This window comes from Geotrypetes seraphini, chromosome 2, assembly GCF_902459505.1.
Source record: "Geotrypetes seraphini chromosome 2, aGeoSer1.1, whole genome shotgun sequence".
Classification (NCBI taxonomy): domain Eukaryota; kingdom Metazoa; phylum Chordata; class Amphibia; order Gymnophiona; family Dermophiidae; genus Geotrypetes; species Geotrypetes seraphini.
Window position 1 is genome coordinate 99668521 of NC_047085.1, and position 17174 is coordinate 99685694.

At 39.6% G+C, this 17174-nt stretch overlaps 1 protein-coding gene across 6 annotated transcripts in view; it reads left to right on the top strand.

The window, feature by feature from the left end:
• EYA1 (EYA transcriptional coactivator and phosphatase 1) overlaps positions 1-17174 on the top strand; it is a 329665-nt gene that overhangs the window by 199250 nt on the left and 113241 nt on the right. For all 6 annotated transcript variants that reach the window (XM_033934041.1, XM_033934043.1, XM_033934039.1 and 3 more), the window contains one exon: positions 5095-5184. In XM_033934041.1, coding sequence (XP_033789932.1) covers positions 5095-5184 — 90 coding nt within the window. The remainder of the gene's footprint in view (positions 1-5094; positions 5185-17174) is intronic.

Here is a 17174-nt window from a genome sequence, read left to right on the forward strand (position 1 = left end):
ATTTATTGCTCTGGTTGTTAACATTTTAGTGACATCATTTTTTATGTGTTTTATTGTGAATGTTCCTTGCCAAGAATGCTGGGTTGTGTGGGTTTAAATTTTTTTTTAATTGATAATTAAAAAAAGCAGCTGATTTTCTGTTTCCATAGACTATAACAGTGAAATATTTACAGTATCATTTCCCCTAATGAGGTGATGTCATCAGGGTTGCATTTCTTTTCAGCCAGTAGCATTTCACTAGCTTCTAACCAACAGAAGTCACTTGCTTAACCTGCAGTATTCAGATTCTCCTTGGAGAAATAAAACTACTATATTCCTTGCATTTGTCTTTTCAGACTTTTCTTGCTTTCATGAATGGCTATAGCAGTCATGGTTTTGGAAAAGAAAAACCTTGTAAGCAAGGTTTCTTCATAACATGCTGTTTCAAGCTCTATGGAAACACATTTCATTTGCAAAACATACATGAAATAGATCCTTTCTGTAAATGCTCATCTTAAAACCAAACATTCAAGGACTTCTTAAAAGGAAACCTCAGAAATTACATAGCTGAAAAGTCTTTTGGCGATGAGGAAATCACATGACTGCTACAAGGGGAACTGGAGATGCTTTATTTATACTATGCATCCTTACATTGGGCTGGTTATAATTTATCTAAGTAACTAGGTAGAGCATTCCCATAATGCAGGACTATTTGTCTACAGGATGCCAGCAATTACAAAAACATCTTAGGCATTTATGATAGCTACCAGAGAACCAATTAATTTTGATGAAAATAAATGCTTTTAAGTATTTGATGTAGTGTAGATATAGCTTTAGATTGGCTTAAATCATTTTTGAGGGAAAGATCTCAGCAAGTAGCACTTGGAGGAAATGTGCTCACCAGTTAAACTACTGCCATGCTGGATTTCTTCTATAATTACCATACTTTTAATATCCATTAACATCCACTGGCAGAACTTATAAGCAAATCTGGTATGAAATTTCATAAGAATGCCAATGATATATATGTATGTATTCTTTGAAATTAGGTTTGAAAGTGATTTGGGATTGGGTGACCTCTGTCACCTTCCCCACAGGAAATCCTTACCACACAGACCCCGATACCTAAGGCCTATTCCCATCACCCACACCCAATAACCTCAAAATGGCATTGGCAAATGCAAGGTCTGTAAACAACAAAGAGACTATACTAAATTACCTCCTTACAGATAATAACTGGGACATCTTCCAAAGTACCAAAACCTGGCTCAAAGACAATGATGGAGCTACCTTAGGTATGCTTTGCCCACCAGGGTACCAAGCAATAGCTTACTCACACTCCAACAGTAGAGGTGGATTTGTAGCTGCCATCATTAATTCCAACCTTAACCCAAGACTGAGATACTAGACGCTATTTGCTGAGACGCTATTTGCTGAGATGCTATTTGTCCTCCTGGTGGCGGTGAAAGACATCTTTGTAGACTCCATCCTTCCTCTCATCAATACCTCTCTACAAACAGGCATAGAGCCTGCAAACTGGAAGTCAGTGGTCATCGGACCGATCCTGAAAAAAAAACATGCTCGACCCTAACATGCCCGTCTGTAACCTACCCTTCATCTCCAAGATGCTGGGGGAAAAAAAACAGTATTAAACCAATTGCACTATTCATGAAATTCCACAGTACTGAAAACGTCCTTCTCGACATTGTCAACGACTGCTGGAAATTCATGGATAAGAGTAATGATATCCTTTTATTGCTGCTGGATCTCATCATGGCATTCAACACTATTGACCATCCTCACGTCATTGAACAGCTCTCTGAAATTGGAATCCAAGACATTCCACTACAATGGTTCACCTCTTTCCTAACTGACAGATCCCAAAGTGTTCTGCTCAATGATGTGCTATCAAAACTGAAACCGATCAAATACGGTGTTCCACAGGGGCTCTGCTATTCCTCCTATTATTCAATCTGTACATTAGACCTGTCTTAGACATTGCCCACAAATATCAAATACAGATTCACTCCTTCGCAGATGACATCCAAATGTACCTACCACTAGGAGAAGCCCGTGATGCCCAAATTGCAAAACTGCCTTTTGGAAATCAAAAACTGGATGTCTGTCAACAAATTACAACTAAACGCCTCCAAGACTAAACTCCTTATGGATCCGCAAAAAGACTGCACTCATCCCTTACTGTGCTGGGACTCGACTACTATAACAGTAAAAAACAAAGCGTGCAGCCTAGGAATACTCCTTGATAGCAACCTATCACTTTCTGACCATATCTCTCAGATGGTATATTCCTCATTTTACTACCTGTGACAACTCCGAAAAATAAGGAACTACTTTTCAGAGTCCAACTTCACCCTACTATTCTATGCTTTAGTACTCTCCCGCCTGGATTACTGCGATGTGCTATTCAAAAGTCTCATGGCAAAGAACATACAATATGTCCAGCGTGTTCAAAATGCGATAATCAGGCTTCTAAAAAAACCTCCATACCTGGCTTTAGTGTCCCAGGCTTTAGCGTTAGCTCACTGGCTTCCAATAGGCAAATGCTGTATCTTCAAGGGCCTGATGCTAGCGTTCAAATCCTTTCACAACATGGTGCCAGACAATGTGAAGGCTAAGCTTCCTCCGTATGGTGCTGAAGCGGTCCCTCTGCTACCAGGATAAAATATGCCTCAAAACGCACCCTGGTCATGCCCTTCGACTACAAACTGCCAAATGACATTCCTACTCTCACTTCATACCGAGCCACTGGAATCGACTTTGCCCGCAGATCAGATCCCTTGAAGGACTCCTCAACTTTAGGAAAGCAATAAAAATATACCTCTTCACATAATCTCCCTGCCCTTGACCGATGGATCAGAAAGAAATGAATACCGGTACCAGAACCCAGTATGTGCCACGTAAGGAAACATACTATAAAATCTTGCACTGTAACTATGGCAAAGCCAACCTGAAAACTGTCTATGTGTGTAAATTAGGATAAAACTTGGACTGTAAAACTTGCACTGTAAGGATAACTATAGTAAATTGTAACCGGAAAACTACATATTATGTATATTAGTATTAGACCCCCTAGTACATGTCAACGGGATAGAAAGCAAATTAAATAAATAAATAAACTTTAAAATTAAACCCCAGGTAAACAAAGACCCTCCATATAGTAATACTTTTATCTTCTCAAGAAAATTTGATACTCAAATTAATGGCACACCATTGCCTTTAAAACTGAAATTTGACCCCTGCAGAAATTATAAACTTTAATTTTTAATACTGGATCTTCTTCCTCAAATATGACTTGCACTTTTATGTTCCTTTACATTCTTTTGAGGTTGGATAAGCCCTTTCTTGGGTGCCTACTTGAAAGTTGGCAAGATTGGCTGAGACCTGAAGTTAGACTTTCTCCTGCTTCTGTTCTTATTTTACAGAATTCATTTTCCAAACAAGCTCTACTTTTGAAGGATCTTGACTATTTTGATGCCTGATGAAAGACTGGCCATTCTTTCAAGCTTATTAATCCAGTTTTTAACCCCAGATATGCTGTTTGCACTTTGGTTTGTTTTTGTGCTTTAAGTTTTTAGTTCCATTGTGGTACCTTCATTTGTGTCTAGTACACAACTTTTTATCAGATTTTTATGTTCTTGCAACCTGAAGTATACGTACAGTATGGGGATCATTTTCAAAAATGAAAAATGTCTAAAAAGAAAGCATAAACAAAAACTTGGATGTTTTAATCACCAAAATGTCCAAGTGCCAATTTTCAAAACTGACGTTTTAGATGTCTTGTAGGTTATTTTCTCTCCAGTACATCTAAATGGGTAATGTTGGAGGTGGAGAATCGTGTTTGATGAAACAATAATAATAATAATAACTTTATTCTTCTATACCGCCATAGTCAGATGACTTCTAGGCGGTTCACATTGAAGAGGGCTGGACAATCAGCGAATTACAGAATGCAAAAAATGAGGGTACAACATATTACATAAGAAATAGACAGACGGAAAATATAAATTTATGAATTTAGTGTAGCTTCTGTTTAAGAGATGAATCTGTCAAACAGTATGGTTTTGATTACTCTCCGAAATGCGCCATAGGTCAGCCTGGCTCCATTGATGTAGTTACCCAGCCAGGACTGCTGTTTGCTTGCTTGAAACATGAAAGATCTGTCCAAAAAGAATTTCTATTTACAGCCGGTGATCCTTGGGTATGCAAATATGTTACAGTTTCTGGTTGACCGTGTGGGGTTGTGTAGTACGAAATGTGGTAGGAGATAGGAAGGCGCTAGTCCCCAGGCCTGCTTGATGGCGATGGCGACAATATCGAAATATTTATAAAAAGAAATGCTCAGGTATGAGTTGGTGTCCTTCCTCTCCCATTTCCTTTCACTGTCACTCTTTCCCTTTTTTTCTATTTCTCTTTTGTCCAGTATTGCACATCACATAGAACTCCACCTGTTACAGAATCTGTATGTGTGAGGATTTACACCAGGTTTCAGTTGGTGTACATCCTTGCATCCAAAATTGGGTGTGGATTCTGGCGCTAAGCACTATTATATAAATGGCACCCAACTTGGAGCATCGTTTATAGAATAGCACTTAGAACTCATTTTTTTTTCTGTGCCCAAATTTGGACACCATTGCATATAATGGATCTGCACTAAATAGTCACAGTAACAAGGTAGCACCTTACTACTTTGGTAAATCTAGCATTAGCATGACTTGAGCTCTCTCCAAGTTTTCCGCAAACATCTGAAAACCTGGCTTTTCTCAAAAAATGTAAGTCTCCCTCCAACTTAGGAATCAAGGAAACTCTTATATCTTGGCATCCCAAGTCCTCTAAATTTTCTTCACACTTCTACCTCTAACCCTCTGTTGTAGTTCCTTCCTATTTCTCCTACTGTAAACCGCGTCGAGCTCTACGAACGTGGAGATGATACGGTATACAAACCTAAGGATTAGATTAGATTAGATCTTGCTTCAGCATTCAGGGTCCTAAGTAGTGACATTTTGTATGCAGGCCTTACAACATTCATTTGTCTAGGTAATATTTTATTTGGATTGCTATAAATTTATTCACTTTATGATTTCTTTTTCCTTGAAGGATCCACCCACTTCTGTTTCACTGGGTCTTCGGATGGAAGAGATGATTTTCAATTTGGCAGACACACATTTGTTCTTCAATGATTTAGAAGTGAGTGCTAATTGTTAGCCGTTATTTAAGATTTCTTTCATTTTACATGGTTGCAGATAATGTCAAAGGCAAGGACTGCTAAAATACAGCAGAATATTATGATCAGCACGTTTAAGAAATGCATTTGCCATATGGAATACTGTATATTAGTAGGGACAAAATCAAATGGAATTAAATAGGTAGGAAGCCTTCTACCTGGTGTCTGAAGAAAATCCAGATATTCAACGGTGCTTATCTGGAGAGCACCACTGAATAACCATTACACTATTAATTCAAAATAAGAGCAAAGAGGTACCAGAGAGACAAAGGGCATTTTTCAAAACAAAAAGATGTCCAAAAAATGGCATAAATCGGCACTTGGACATTTTTTTCGCCAAAACCTCCAAGTGCCATTTTTTGAAGTCATCTTATGAACATCTTGTATGGTGTCCTAGTCACTTACATCCAGAACTAAATGGGGGGGGCAGTATTGGAGGCTTGTTTTGGGTGGATTTGGGGTGGGCTTAGACTTGGACGTTGTGGTAATAATCAAACCTTTCCCAAAATGTCCTGGATGTAACTTAGACGTTAAGAGATAGACCTGTTAAAAAAAAGCATCTTAGTGCCAAAGGGTACACAAACTGACCAGATGACCACTGAAGGGATTAAGTAATGACCCCCTCACACACACTTCCCCAGTGGTCACTGTCCCCCTCCCACTCCCACCTCCAAATTCAGAATGAAACAGAACATATCTGTCTATAGAACAGCAGCACCTAGTTTGGGAAATCCTTGTAGAGCATCACACAGTTGTCTTAAGTAGCCTGGGGAGTGGCTAGTGAACATAGAGAGGAGGACCTAGGCCCATAAGTCACTCTAACCACTACATTTATAATGGAAAGTGTGAGCCCACCAAAACCCGCCACCTGCAGCCATAAGAGCTATTGGGGTGGTAGACAGGTAGGTATAGTAGGTTTTGGGGGAGTTTTGGATGGTGAGATATACTTCTGGTACCCTTTATGTAAAGTTCACAGCAGAACTCTCTAAGGTGCCTCACTGCTCTATTGGCATGTCTATGTGGCCAGTCCATAACAATGCTAGCCCCTCCCAATGTCCAAATGGTCTGGATTAGGACATTTTGAACCTGGATGTTTTTGTGGTCTTGCAGTGTTGTCAGTTTTAAAAGTGGCCTTTTCTCTGCCTCTGACTTAATCTTAAGAAATGGCCAAAGTTGGACTTAGACGTACGGTTGAAAATGCCACTTCACATCCCACAGGGTTTATCAGTTTTAAGGGAAGATTTTAATTTTTTCAAACTTTACAAGCTACTAGTGACCAAATTATCCATTTTTGCATGCTGAATCTAAAGCTGTCTTCACAAACTGCTTAAAGTGAGTCTTACATATATCAAATCATAGTTATTTTATGTTATGTCATGTTATGTGCAATCTTATATCCTGCCCAAATCCTCATTAATTAGAGTTCTAGGCAGGTTACCATCAGCATATTGCTTCATAGAATTCTGTATAGTGTATATGCTATAAAGAATGATATATGCTACATAAAGTTATCAAATTGTGCATACAGTCTGAGGTAATATATCAAAATTAGCAGCTGACTATTAACATTGAGGGGCATATCCAAAGTTGGAGGAATGTCCAAAGTTGGAGGAACAAAAATGGCCATTTTCAAATAGCAAATGCCAAATATAATTAAAAAAAAAAAAAAAAAAAAGATCTACTTAAATGTCTTGGCCACCAGGATGTCTAACTTTCTACCCCATTTTCGATCAGAAAATCATCCATGTTGAAAACATCCTAATCCTGACCATTTGGACGTGGGTGAGGCCAGCATAGTAATGGACTGGCCACATAGACATCCCAACAGAGCACTGGGACACCTAAGAGGGCACTGCTGGGAACTTCACATAAAGGGTGGTATATCTCACCATAACTCCCTTATAATTTATGGTGAGTCCCCCCAAAACCTACTATACCCTTCCGTGTACCACTCCAATAGCATTTATGGCTGCAGGCTGCACTTAAATGGCAGTATAGTAGATTTTGGGTGGACTCATACATTCTACCATAAATGTAGTGATTAGAGTGGCTTATGGGCCTAGGTCCTCCTCTCTATGGTTCACTAGCCCACCCATCAGACTACTTAAGACACATGTGTGCAGCTCTACTAGGCTTCCCCATACCAGATGCTGGTGTTTTAGAGCCAGGTATGTACCTTTTTCTCATTTTTGTGTGACGAAAGGGGGGTCAGTGAGCGGGGAGTGTGGGGTGTCTTACCTTGATGCATGCAGTAGTCATTGCAAAATGTTTGATTATCGCTGAAAGATGTCCATGTCTAACACGCCTATAGCATGCCTTCACCACATCCATCTCATGCTCTGGACACACAGAGGCTGGGACACCTCGCTAGACATCCAGAAAGGCGGTTTCGATTATCGGCACTTGGACGTCCTAGTGATTAGGATGTTCAAGTGCCAATTTCTAGTGCTTTCTGGACATTTATATTTTTCGATTATGAGCCCCCAAGTGTACAATGTTAGCCATTCTTGTTTTGTGTTTTTTGGCCCTTTGGTCTCTGGGTAAAATAGAACACTTTATATGATAGCATATTTAAAATAGAAGTGTCCTGAATTTCCTTGGACATGTAGAAAGCTAGACATTTCTTACCACTTAACGAAAGTGATTGGCATCATCACCCAGTAAATTACATTTCTTAAAGCAGCCACTTTCATAATTTCAGAGCAACATCATGAACACAGCCACATTTTACTCCCATCTGAATATAGACAGTTGTTTATTTTAAATCCAACTGTTAAGCAAGCTTGCGGTAGGACTGCCAACAGGCATTAATCATCGAGTTGCTGTTTAGCTGTATTTTGGAAATGTATGTTATTTCAGACAGGAGAAGGAATCTGAAAGATTGAAACACAACTTTTGCTGATCAAAGTTAATTGGCAGCAATTGGCCTTTAAATATTTCCTGATGTTTCCTTTTTCAAAATCAAGCAAAATGCACCTTATTTAACAGATGAGCCAAAATCATTTGAAAAATGTCAGTTTGCGACAGACCTTAAATGTGGTTTGCTCAACATCTGTCCTATATTTTGACTTCTTTTCATCTGCAAAGAAACTGCTCACAGATGAATTGGCAACTTATAGTGCAATAAAATTATTTAAACGTGCTTTATTTTGTCTTCCATGCTTTAGCAACTTATTTATTTTTCTTTTCCATCTAGTAGGGCTCTAGCTTTCTTATATTAAAATTTATTTTCCACTCTTCTTGCTGGAAATTCATTTTAAGGCTTTAGTGTTTCAATAGAAAGGCCAAATCTTCCTTAACACTTGTCTCATTTGAGGATGAATCTGGGAGGGTAGATTAATTAGAGTGTTTGCGCTCAAAAGATGGTTTTGATTTAGAGATAACATAACAAATGTTACACGAATTTATATTAGCCACACTACATTGTATTGATGTGTGGATAATCATCTTGGTTGTGATTTCATTTACCAAAGATAAGCAAATACAATATTCCTATTAGCTGAAATGTTTTCAAAGGATTGCACTAATGTAAAATCGTATTTTATATCTTTATAATTTAAACCTTTGAATTATCGAATGCATTAAGAACATTATTGTGTTTTTCCTTCTGACTTTAATTGGATTATATAGCACTTTTCATGGTAAGATAAAGGAACTATCAACTTAGGACTTTTGTATTGTTGTTTAATGAAGAACTGAAGTATAATAGGACTTGTATTGCAAATAAAGGGCCCTTTTTACAAAGCTGTGGTAGCGAGTTCTGGAGTGGCAAATGCGACGCAGCCCATAGGAATTGAATGGGCTTCATCGCCTTTGCCATTCAGGAATCGCTACTGTGGCTTTATAAAAGGGGTCCTAAGTTATTGGAAAGGTACGTGCTCAATAGCAATGTTTGTTTCTCAAGCTTTTTCTCCACTACTTATGGTTCCACTTCTTTAGGTTTCCAGGCTTTAGTGTTACACTTCTCCCTCTGTATCCACGGGGGTTAGGGGTAGAGCTGGCCCGCGAATATTAAAAAAACGTGAATAATATTCGGGCCATTTCTGACCCACTCCCCGCTTCCCCCAGAAATCCCTGTGTTGCAGCCAAGCAGGGAAGGTAATAGACACATTTTTAGATTCCCCTCCAATCTTGCACCCTGTGTAGCCACACTGCCCACATATCACGTGCTACAGCCTGTGTTTTGCAGTGAGCCTCTTTTTCTCACATTAGGTGCCTTACCACTTAAGCCCTCTTACAGCCCTGGAACCTTACCTGGTGGTCTAGCGGGCTTTCGGGGCAGGAGCGATCTTCCTACGCTCCTGCCCCATGCAGATCGCTCATAGGAAATGGCTGCCTTGAGCTCCAGTTGTAGTCTCGAGAGCTAGACCACCAGGTAAGATTCCGGGGGCTTTAAGAGGGCTTAAAAATAGCCCATAAAATTAAAATCATTTTTTTTAAAAAAATTGCGAATAACCGAATCCGCGGATGCAGAAACTGTGGATTCGGAGAGGGAAGTGTATTTTTTTTTCATAGGTGCTAGCTGCATTTGCTGTGCTATACATTACCTACCATCTTAAAGTGTTTAATCATTGGGGGTTTGATTTTAATATTTGTTTAATGGATTTTTGTTTAACTAGGATATTGTAAACTGCTTTGATTTCCTGTGATATTGCAGTATGCCAAAATTTGCAAATAAATTAAAACATTTCATCACTGAAGATTGTCATTTTGAGCGCAGCCTATTCCTGCAAACTATATCTGCACCCTTTTCCCATGCAAATAAGGCAACCAGTATAAATCCCTAGGTAAACATTTATTCCAAATTCAGTGCAACTCCTCAAATTCTGCCCCCCTTCCCTAAATAGTCTTGAAAGGAACCATACAGGTTTTGCTTCTTCATCCTGATTAACTCCACTAGAAATCTTTCTCCATGGAAATTTCTCGCCTTCTCTCCTTTTATAACAGTTAATACTGCAAAATCCTTAGTGCAGTAATGTGGGTTTTACCAGCCTTTTAACTTCAACATGATCAACAAGCTGTTCAATTTTTGCCTCTCCCAATAGATACCAACCCCTGCACAGGCATACAACAAAGTTAATGTATTATCGAAGTGCATGCTAGTGGCTTCTTCAGTTTTAAAGTGTACAGAACATTCCATATAAAGTTTTTATTTTTGAGTCAGCCAGTCTTCTTAAGGAGAACACACTATTACAGGCTCAGAAGACACTCTTGTAGTCTCAAGCCCCAGAAGCCAGTATTACTGTATGTACAGTACTCAAAATATTTTATCTTCCAAATTCCATCAATAAATCATGGTTGACTTATCTATGAGACATTCTCTTCAGTGCTATAGCACTTTTGCTATTGCTATCTTCGTGGAAGCATGATAGGTTGGCTGTACTGAACTTTATTCAGGGTGAGCTAAATTAAAGAGAAGTGGTTTGAAAGAGATGTTAAAGTAAGATTTGGGAATGATAGAAATACATACTGGTAGTAGTGATTGTTTTAAAATCTGTAAATGTTCTGACTGATTGCAAGTTTGTGCTTAGCATGTACATTGAGAGGAGGGCATGACTGAAGGGAATTTTCATGGCAACAACCAGGAGTCTTGGAGACAGCTAAAAGTCATTAGATTGGCTCAGACAAAAAGAGGAAGTTTACCTGAGATGTATGGTCCTTAGAAAGGAATGGTAAGTGATTTGTGAAAATAAATTTTGCTTTAGTGAACATGCCAAAGCTTAGAGTGAGAGATCAGTGAGCTATAAATATATACTTAGGGTTACCAGATTTTCCATCTGGTAAAAGAGGTTGCATGACCCTGCCTGGGAACACCCCGGGTCTACCCCCAGCCCCGCCCCAGCCCTGCCCCATTCCACACACATCCAACCCAGCCTCATTCAAATCTCGTCTCTTCGGGAGTGCTTCTATGCATGCCCTGATCCTACCAGATCAACGGATAAAGTGCCAGGTTTTGAAAAGCAAAAGAGGACACCGTGGAAATCTGGACGTCTGGTAACCCTATATATACCTTGTGTATGTGTGTATGAAGGGATGGGGGAAGAGGGCAGAGAGAGCATGCTAGATCTATGTGGTGGTGATGGGGGTAGCAGAGAGGGCATGCTAGATCTGTGTGGTAGAATCTAAATAAGGCAAGGAGAATGACATGCTGTCTGTGGAGAGGGGTGTGAATGAGGCAGGAAGAAGCACATGTCAGGGACAAAGACCTGTTGGTTGAGGGGGGATCAGATTTGGCTGCCAAGTGAATGAGAAAGCCAGGATTGCCATATATACGCAACTATAAGTCACTCTCATGTACAAGTGGAGAGCAGTTTTGGTACTAAAAATGGCCAGCTCCCCAGATAGAAAAGCTAGAACTCTAGACTTGTTTGGAAAAAAGCTTTATCAGGCCTCAGTGCTTATTGCTTGCATCCAGACCTACTAGCTCTACAAAAATCTTTATTTGAAATTTTTTGGCACACAGTGCACTTAGTCTCAGGGACTCTCTCCCTCAAGAGCAGGCTGCAGAGCTTTGCCAGTTGGCCAAGAAGCATTTGGAGTACAGGGACACCTATGACACTTTTCATATTGTTTCCAGGCTCTCTGCCATAGATGTGGGAATGTATAGACTCTCATGGATACATGTCTCTGACTAGAACCAGCGTTTTAAGAGAGGTTGGTGGATACACCTTGCCGAAGTGATAACCTTTTGGGGAACAAGATGGAAGAGATTGCTTACCTCATTAAGAAACATACTGACATCATCCATTCTCTTTCTCAGCAGCCTCTAGCTGCATCCTCCTGTTCTGATTGGGCCTAGGTGAAGGCCCCACTGCTCTCAAAAGTGTAGGCTTCTTCCACCTTCCCACTCTACTCAGCATGCCCAACCCTTTTTTCATTGCATCTGAAAAATGCGGAACAAAGAAAGTGGAAAATCGCTGGCCCCTGGTAGTAATTATATCTCACTCAAACTGACCACTTTTTAAATATATTTTTTTATAATATAAATACAGAGAAAGGATATTAAGCATTCTGTTGACTAGTATATCATATTCTGAAATGTGGTATATACAGTATACTGGAGAATGTGAATCTTTTTTTATTCAAGTAAATCTACTAAAGAATGCAAGATGATAAGCAGATGAAAGGATTAATATGCCTATTTTTATACTGTGTAAGATATCGTAGAATATGTAATATCTGTAAGTACACAGGACCTAAATTTAAGGTCTAAAAAAAATTCTATTTTTTGACATCTGGGGGATGTACACACAACCTTGATTCTATCAAATTTGTGAATAAGCAAACGTTAACAGAGCTGTTTGAGTTTGGGGTTTCCCAGTAAGAAGATTGAAAATGTTGGCGCTTTGGCGCGAAGATTTGAGACCGGTTCTTTTGGTATTGTTTAAACAGCTTTTTTTGATTGGAGGAGCGATCAATGCGTGGGATGCGCAACGTCAGGTGTGGCTGACTCATCTGAAGTTTGAGTAGAAGATTTAACAGGCTGGATGGAATCTGCTAACTGCTGGTGAGCCTAAACAGGACAAGTTTTTCATTTGTTTTTTGTTGATTATGATTTGGGAGCTTTGAAGGGGGACATTTACTAGTGCTCTTGAAATAGCTGTGTGTGTTACAGGGTCACTGTTGAGTCTGGCTGAGAAATTTCTCTTTTTGTTTGCTGTCCTTCTGCCCTTCTTTTGTGGGAACTGATTTTGTTACTATGGATTAATTTAGTCCTGGTGTATTCCTGTATTTAAGAAGATTTGACTGCATGTATGAATGGACATTATTATGAACATTATATATTCTCGTTCTTGTAGTTTTCGAAAGTTTGAAGAATCTGTCCCTCTCTACTTTCTCTATGCCCTTCAAGATCTTGTAAGTCTCTATCATGTCCCCTCTAAGTCTCCACTTCTCCAGGGAAAAGAGCCCCAGTTTCTCCAATCTTTCGGCGTATGAAAGTTTTCCATACCTTTTATCAAACTTGTCGCTCTCTTCTGACCCCTCTCAAGTATCGCCATATCCTTCTTTAGATATGGCGACCAATATTGGACACAGTACTCCAGATGCGGGCGCACCATCGCCCGATACAACGGCAGGATAACTTCTTTTGTTCTGGATGTAATACCCTTCTTGATTATACCTAGCATTCTATTCGCTTTCTTAGTGGCCGCTGCGCACTGCGCTGATGGATTCATTGTCTTGTCGACTATTACCCCAAAGTCTCTTTCGTGGGTAATCTCACTCAATAACAACCCTCTCATCGTGTAGCTGTATCTCGGGTTTCTGTTTCCTACGTGCCAGACTTTACATTTCTCTACATTGAACTTCATCTGCCATCTCATTGCCCACTCCCCTAGTTTGTTCAGGTCCCTTTGTAAACCTTCGCAGTCCTCTATAGTCCTAGCCCCACTAAATAGTTTGCTGTCGTCTGTGAATTTTATTACTTCGCACTTCGTCCTTGTTTCTAGATCATTTATGAATACATTGAATAGCAGCGGTCCGAGCACCGACCCCTGTGGAACACCACTCATGACCCTCCTCCAGTCCGAGTAGTGGCCCTTCACTCCTACCCTCTGTTTCCTACCTGCTAACCAATTCCTGACCCATCTGTGTACGTCTCCTTCCACCCCATGGTTCTTCAGTTTCCGAAGTAGGCGTTCATGGGGTACCTCGTCAAAGACGTTTTGGAAGTCTAAGTATTCGATGTCAATGGAGTCCCCTTTGTCCATCTGTTTGTTAATTCCTTCGAAGAAGTGCAATAAGTTCGTTAGGCACGATCTTCCCTTGCAGAAGCCATGTTGGCTTGTTTTCATAAGTTTATTCCTTTCTAGATGCTCCTCGATGGTATCTTTTATCAGTGCTTCTGCCATTTTCCCCGGAACTGAGGTCAGACTTACCGGTCTGTAGTTCCCCGGGTCACATCTTGACCCCTTTTTAAAGATGGGCGTAACATTGGCTATCCAGTCCTCCGGGATCATGCCTGTTTTCAGGGATAGATTACAAACTTGCTGTAGTAGTTTCGCTATTTCCTCCATAAGCTCTTTCAGCACCGTAGGGTGGATTCTTTCTGGGCCTGGTGATTTGTCAGTTTTCAATTTTTCTAACTGCCTGTGTACGTCTTCAAGGTTTACTTCCATGGATGTTAATTTTTCTTTTTGTTCTCCTTTGAAGATTTGTTCAGGTTCTGGTATGTTGGATGTGTCCTCATTTGTAAATACTGATGAAAAGAACGTGTTTAGTCTTTCTGCCACTTCTTTCTCCTCCTTCACCACACCCTTCCTATCTCTGTCATCCAGTGGTCCCACCTCATCCCTAGCCGGCTGCTTCCCTTTAACGTATTTAAAGAACGGTTTGAAATTTTGTGCTTCCCTGGCTAGCCTCTCTTCATATTCTCTTTTTGCTTTTCTAACCACGAGGTGACATTCTTTTTGATACTTCCTATGTTCTTTCCAGTTCTCCTCGGTTTTACCCTTTTCCATTTCTTGAATGAATTTTTCTTATCACCTATCGCTTTCTTCACTTCCTTAGTTATCCACACCGGGTCTTTTGTTCGGCTCTTTTTGCACCCTTCTTTTATCTGGGGATATACAGATTTTGCGCCTCGCTCACCGTATCCTTGAATAAAGACTAGGCTTGCTCTACAGTCTGCCATTTCTTTGAGCTGTACCTAACTTTCTCCCTTACCATTACCCTCACCAGAAAGTATAATTTAACCGATCCCAGTTTTTCCAATTCCTCAAAATAAGTTGCATGGCAACCCCTGTCATAATGAAGAGAAGTTTATTATTATGGGAAGATATTTGGCTTTTAGCCCTCATTAACATGCCAAAAAGCACGGTATCAAACATCAATGCCACTGGATTTTCCAATAATTTATTCACTTGACCCCAAATGGATCTCCAAAATTTAAGTATCAAGGGACAATTGAACAGCAGATGATCCAATGTCCCTACATCGAGATGATTGTGCCAGCATCTAATAGACTTAGAACTATCCAATTTCTGTAAATGAACAGGGGTCCAAAAAGATCTATGTAACAAGAAAAACCAGGATTGTCTCATAGATGCAGACACCGTACATCTCATCCTCCAAGTCCAAATTTGTGGCCATTGAGATACAGAAATCTGCTTTATCTCAATACTCCAAATGTCCCGAAGACCAGTCTTTGGTTTCTTATTCAAAAATTCAAATATTAATTTATACCACTGGGAGGCCTGATGTCCCAGGAAATCTGTCTGGAAGCATAGAACTGGCAAACTATACTGATTTTTAAGATTTTGCCAATCAGGGAACCCCTTCAGAATGGCATGCTTCAACTGCAACCACCTATAATTTTGAGACTTAGCAATACCAAATGTTTGTTGCAGTCATGAAAAGTCAAGCAGCTTTCCCTCTGATACTACATCATCCAAAGTGCATATGCCCGCCTGCATCCAATGCTTCCAGATGATCTTAAACCCGCCAATTTGAATCTCGGAGTTCAGCCAAAGGGACTGACAGGTGAATTTATGAATCGGAATAGGTGTTAAATTATTAATAAATTTTAATGTCTGCTAAGTGTCTAAAAAAATTCTATTGTCCTTATACAACCTAGGTAACTTGATACTTAAAATGTAACATAATCTCAGTGCAGACAGGAGTTGCCATTCCAACCATAACAAGTCTGGAAGACTTTCCATGAGCTCAGGGAAGATCCAATATATACCCTGACGCATTATATAGGTTTGATGGTACCTATAAAAATTGGGAAAAGTTACCCCCCCCCCCCAGCCACAATTGTTTTTTAAAAAAAGATACTAAAGCAATTCTCGCAGTTTTACCCAGACAAATAAATTTAGTAAGAATACTATTGAATTTCTTATAAAAGGACCCCTAAAAATGAATTGGCAGCATACCCATTTAGTAGCAAACCACAGGCAAAATCATCATCTTAACTGTTTAAACTCTCCACCACCAAGACAGATGTAAGGGATTCCATTGCTCACACATTTCTGTGACCTTCAGCAATAAAGATCTTTCATTTACTTTCATTGTCTCTTCCAGCGTTTTATGAATCCAAATACCTAAATATTTTATACCCTCTTCCTTCCAAAGAAAGGGGAATGAATCAAATAATCCTTTTGGACAATGTACATTTAGCGGAAGAACCTCTGATTTACTCCAATTTATTTTATACCCTAAAAATTTCCCAAATCTATCAATCAAATCTAGTAAATGTGGAATGGTAGTTTCAGGATTCCTCAAATGAAGCAAAATATCATCTGCATACGCAGAGACTTTGGGCTCCTTTTATGAAGGTGCGCTAGCGGTTTAACGCGCATAATAGCGCACGCTAAACCACCGGCCGTGCTAGCCGCCACCGCCTCCTCTTGAGCAGGCGGTAGTTTTTTGGCTAGCGCTAGGGTTAGCGTGTGATGAAAAGTCACGTGCGCTGAAGCCGCTAACGCGGCTTCATAAAAGGATCCCTTTATATTCCTGACCTGCATAAGGAATACCCTGTACTGTTCAAAGTCTAATTAAGGCTGCACAGAAGAAACTATGCACCTTATTTTATTTTTTTTTAATAAATCTTTATTCATTTTTAAACTTATAATAAGTGTGATAACATATCCATACAAATAACCATAAATATATCACTTAATAATCAACAATGATACATATAATATTCTCTTATCTCCCCCCTCCCCACCCTTATCTATCATATAATCAATACTTATACAACCTGTAACAATAAAAATACCCTCCCTCCCACCCCATAAATGAACTTGTAAATTTAAGGGAAACAAGATTTTTCTAATCATTACAATACTTTGTTAATGGCTCCTAAATATCTTGAAATTTCCTGAAACAACCCTGTTCTCCATTTTATAAATATGACATAAGGAGTTCCTTATTTTTAAACTGTGTAGAATGATCCTTGAGAAAGACAGTGGATAATGCAAGAGTGAGCGAAGTGTCCGAAGTGAAAGAC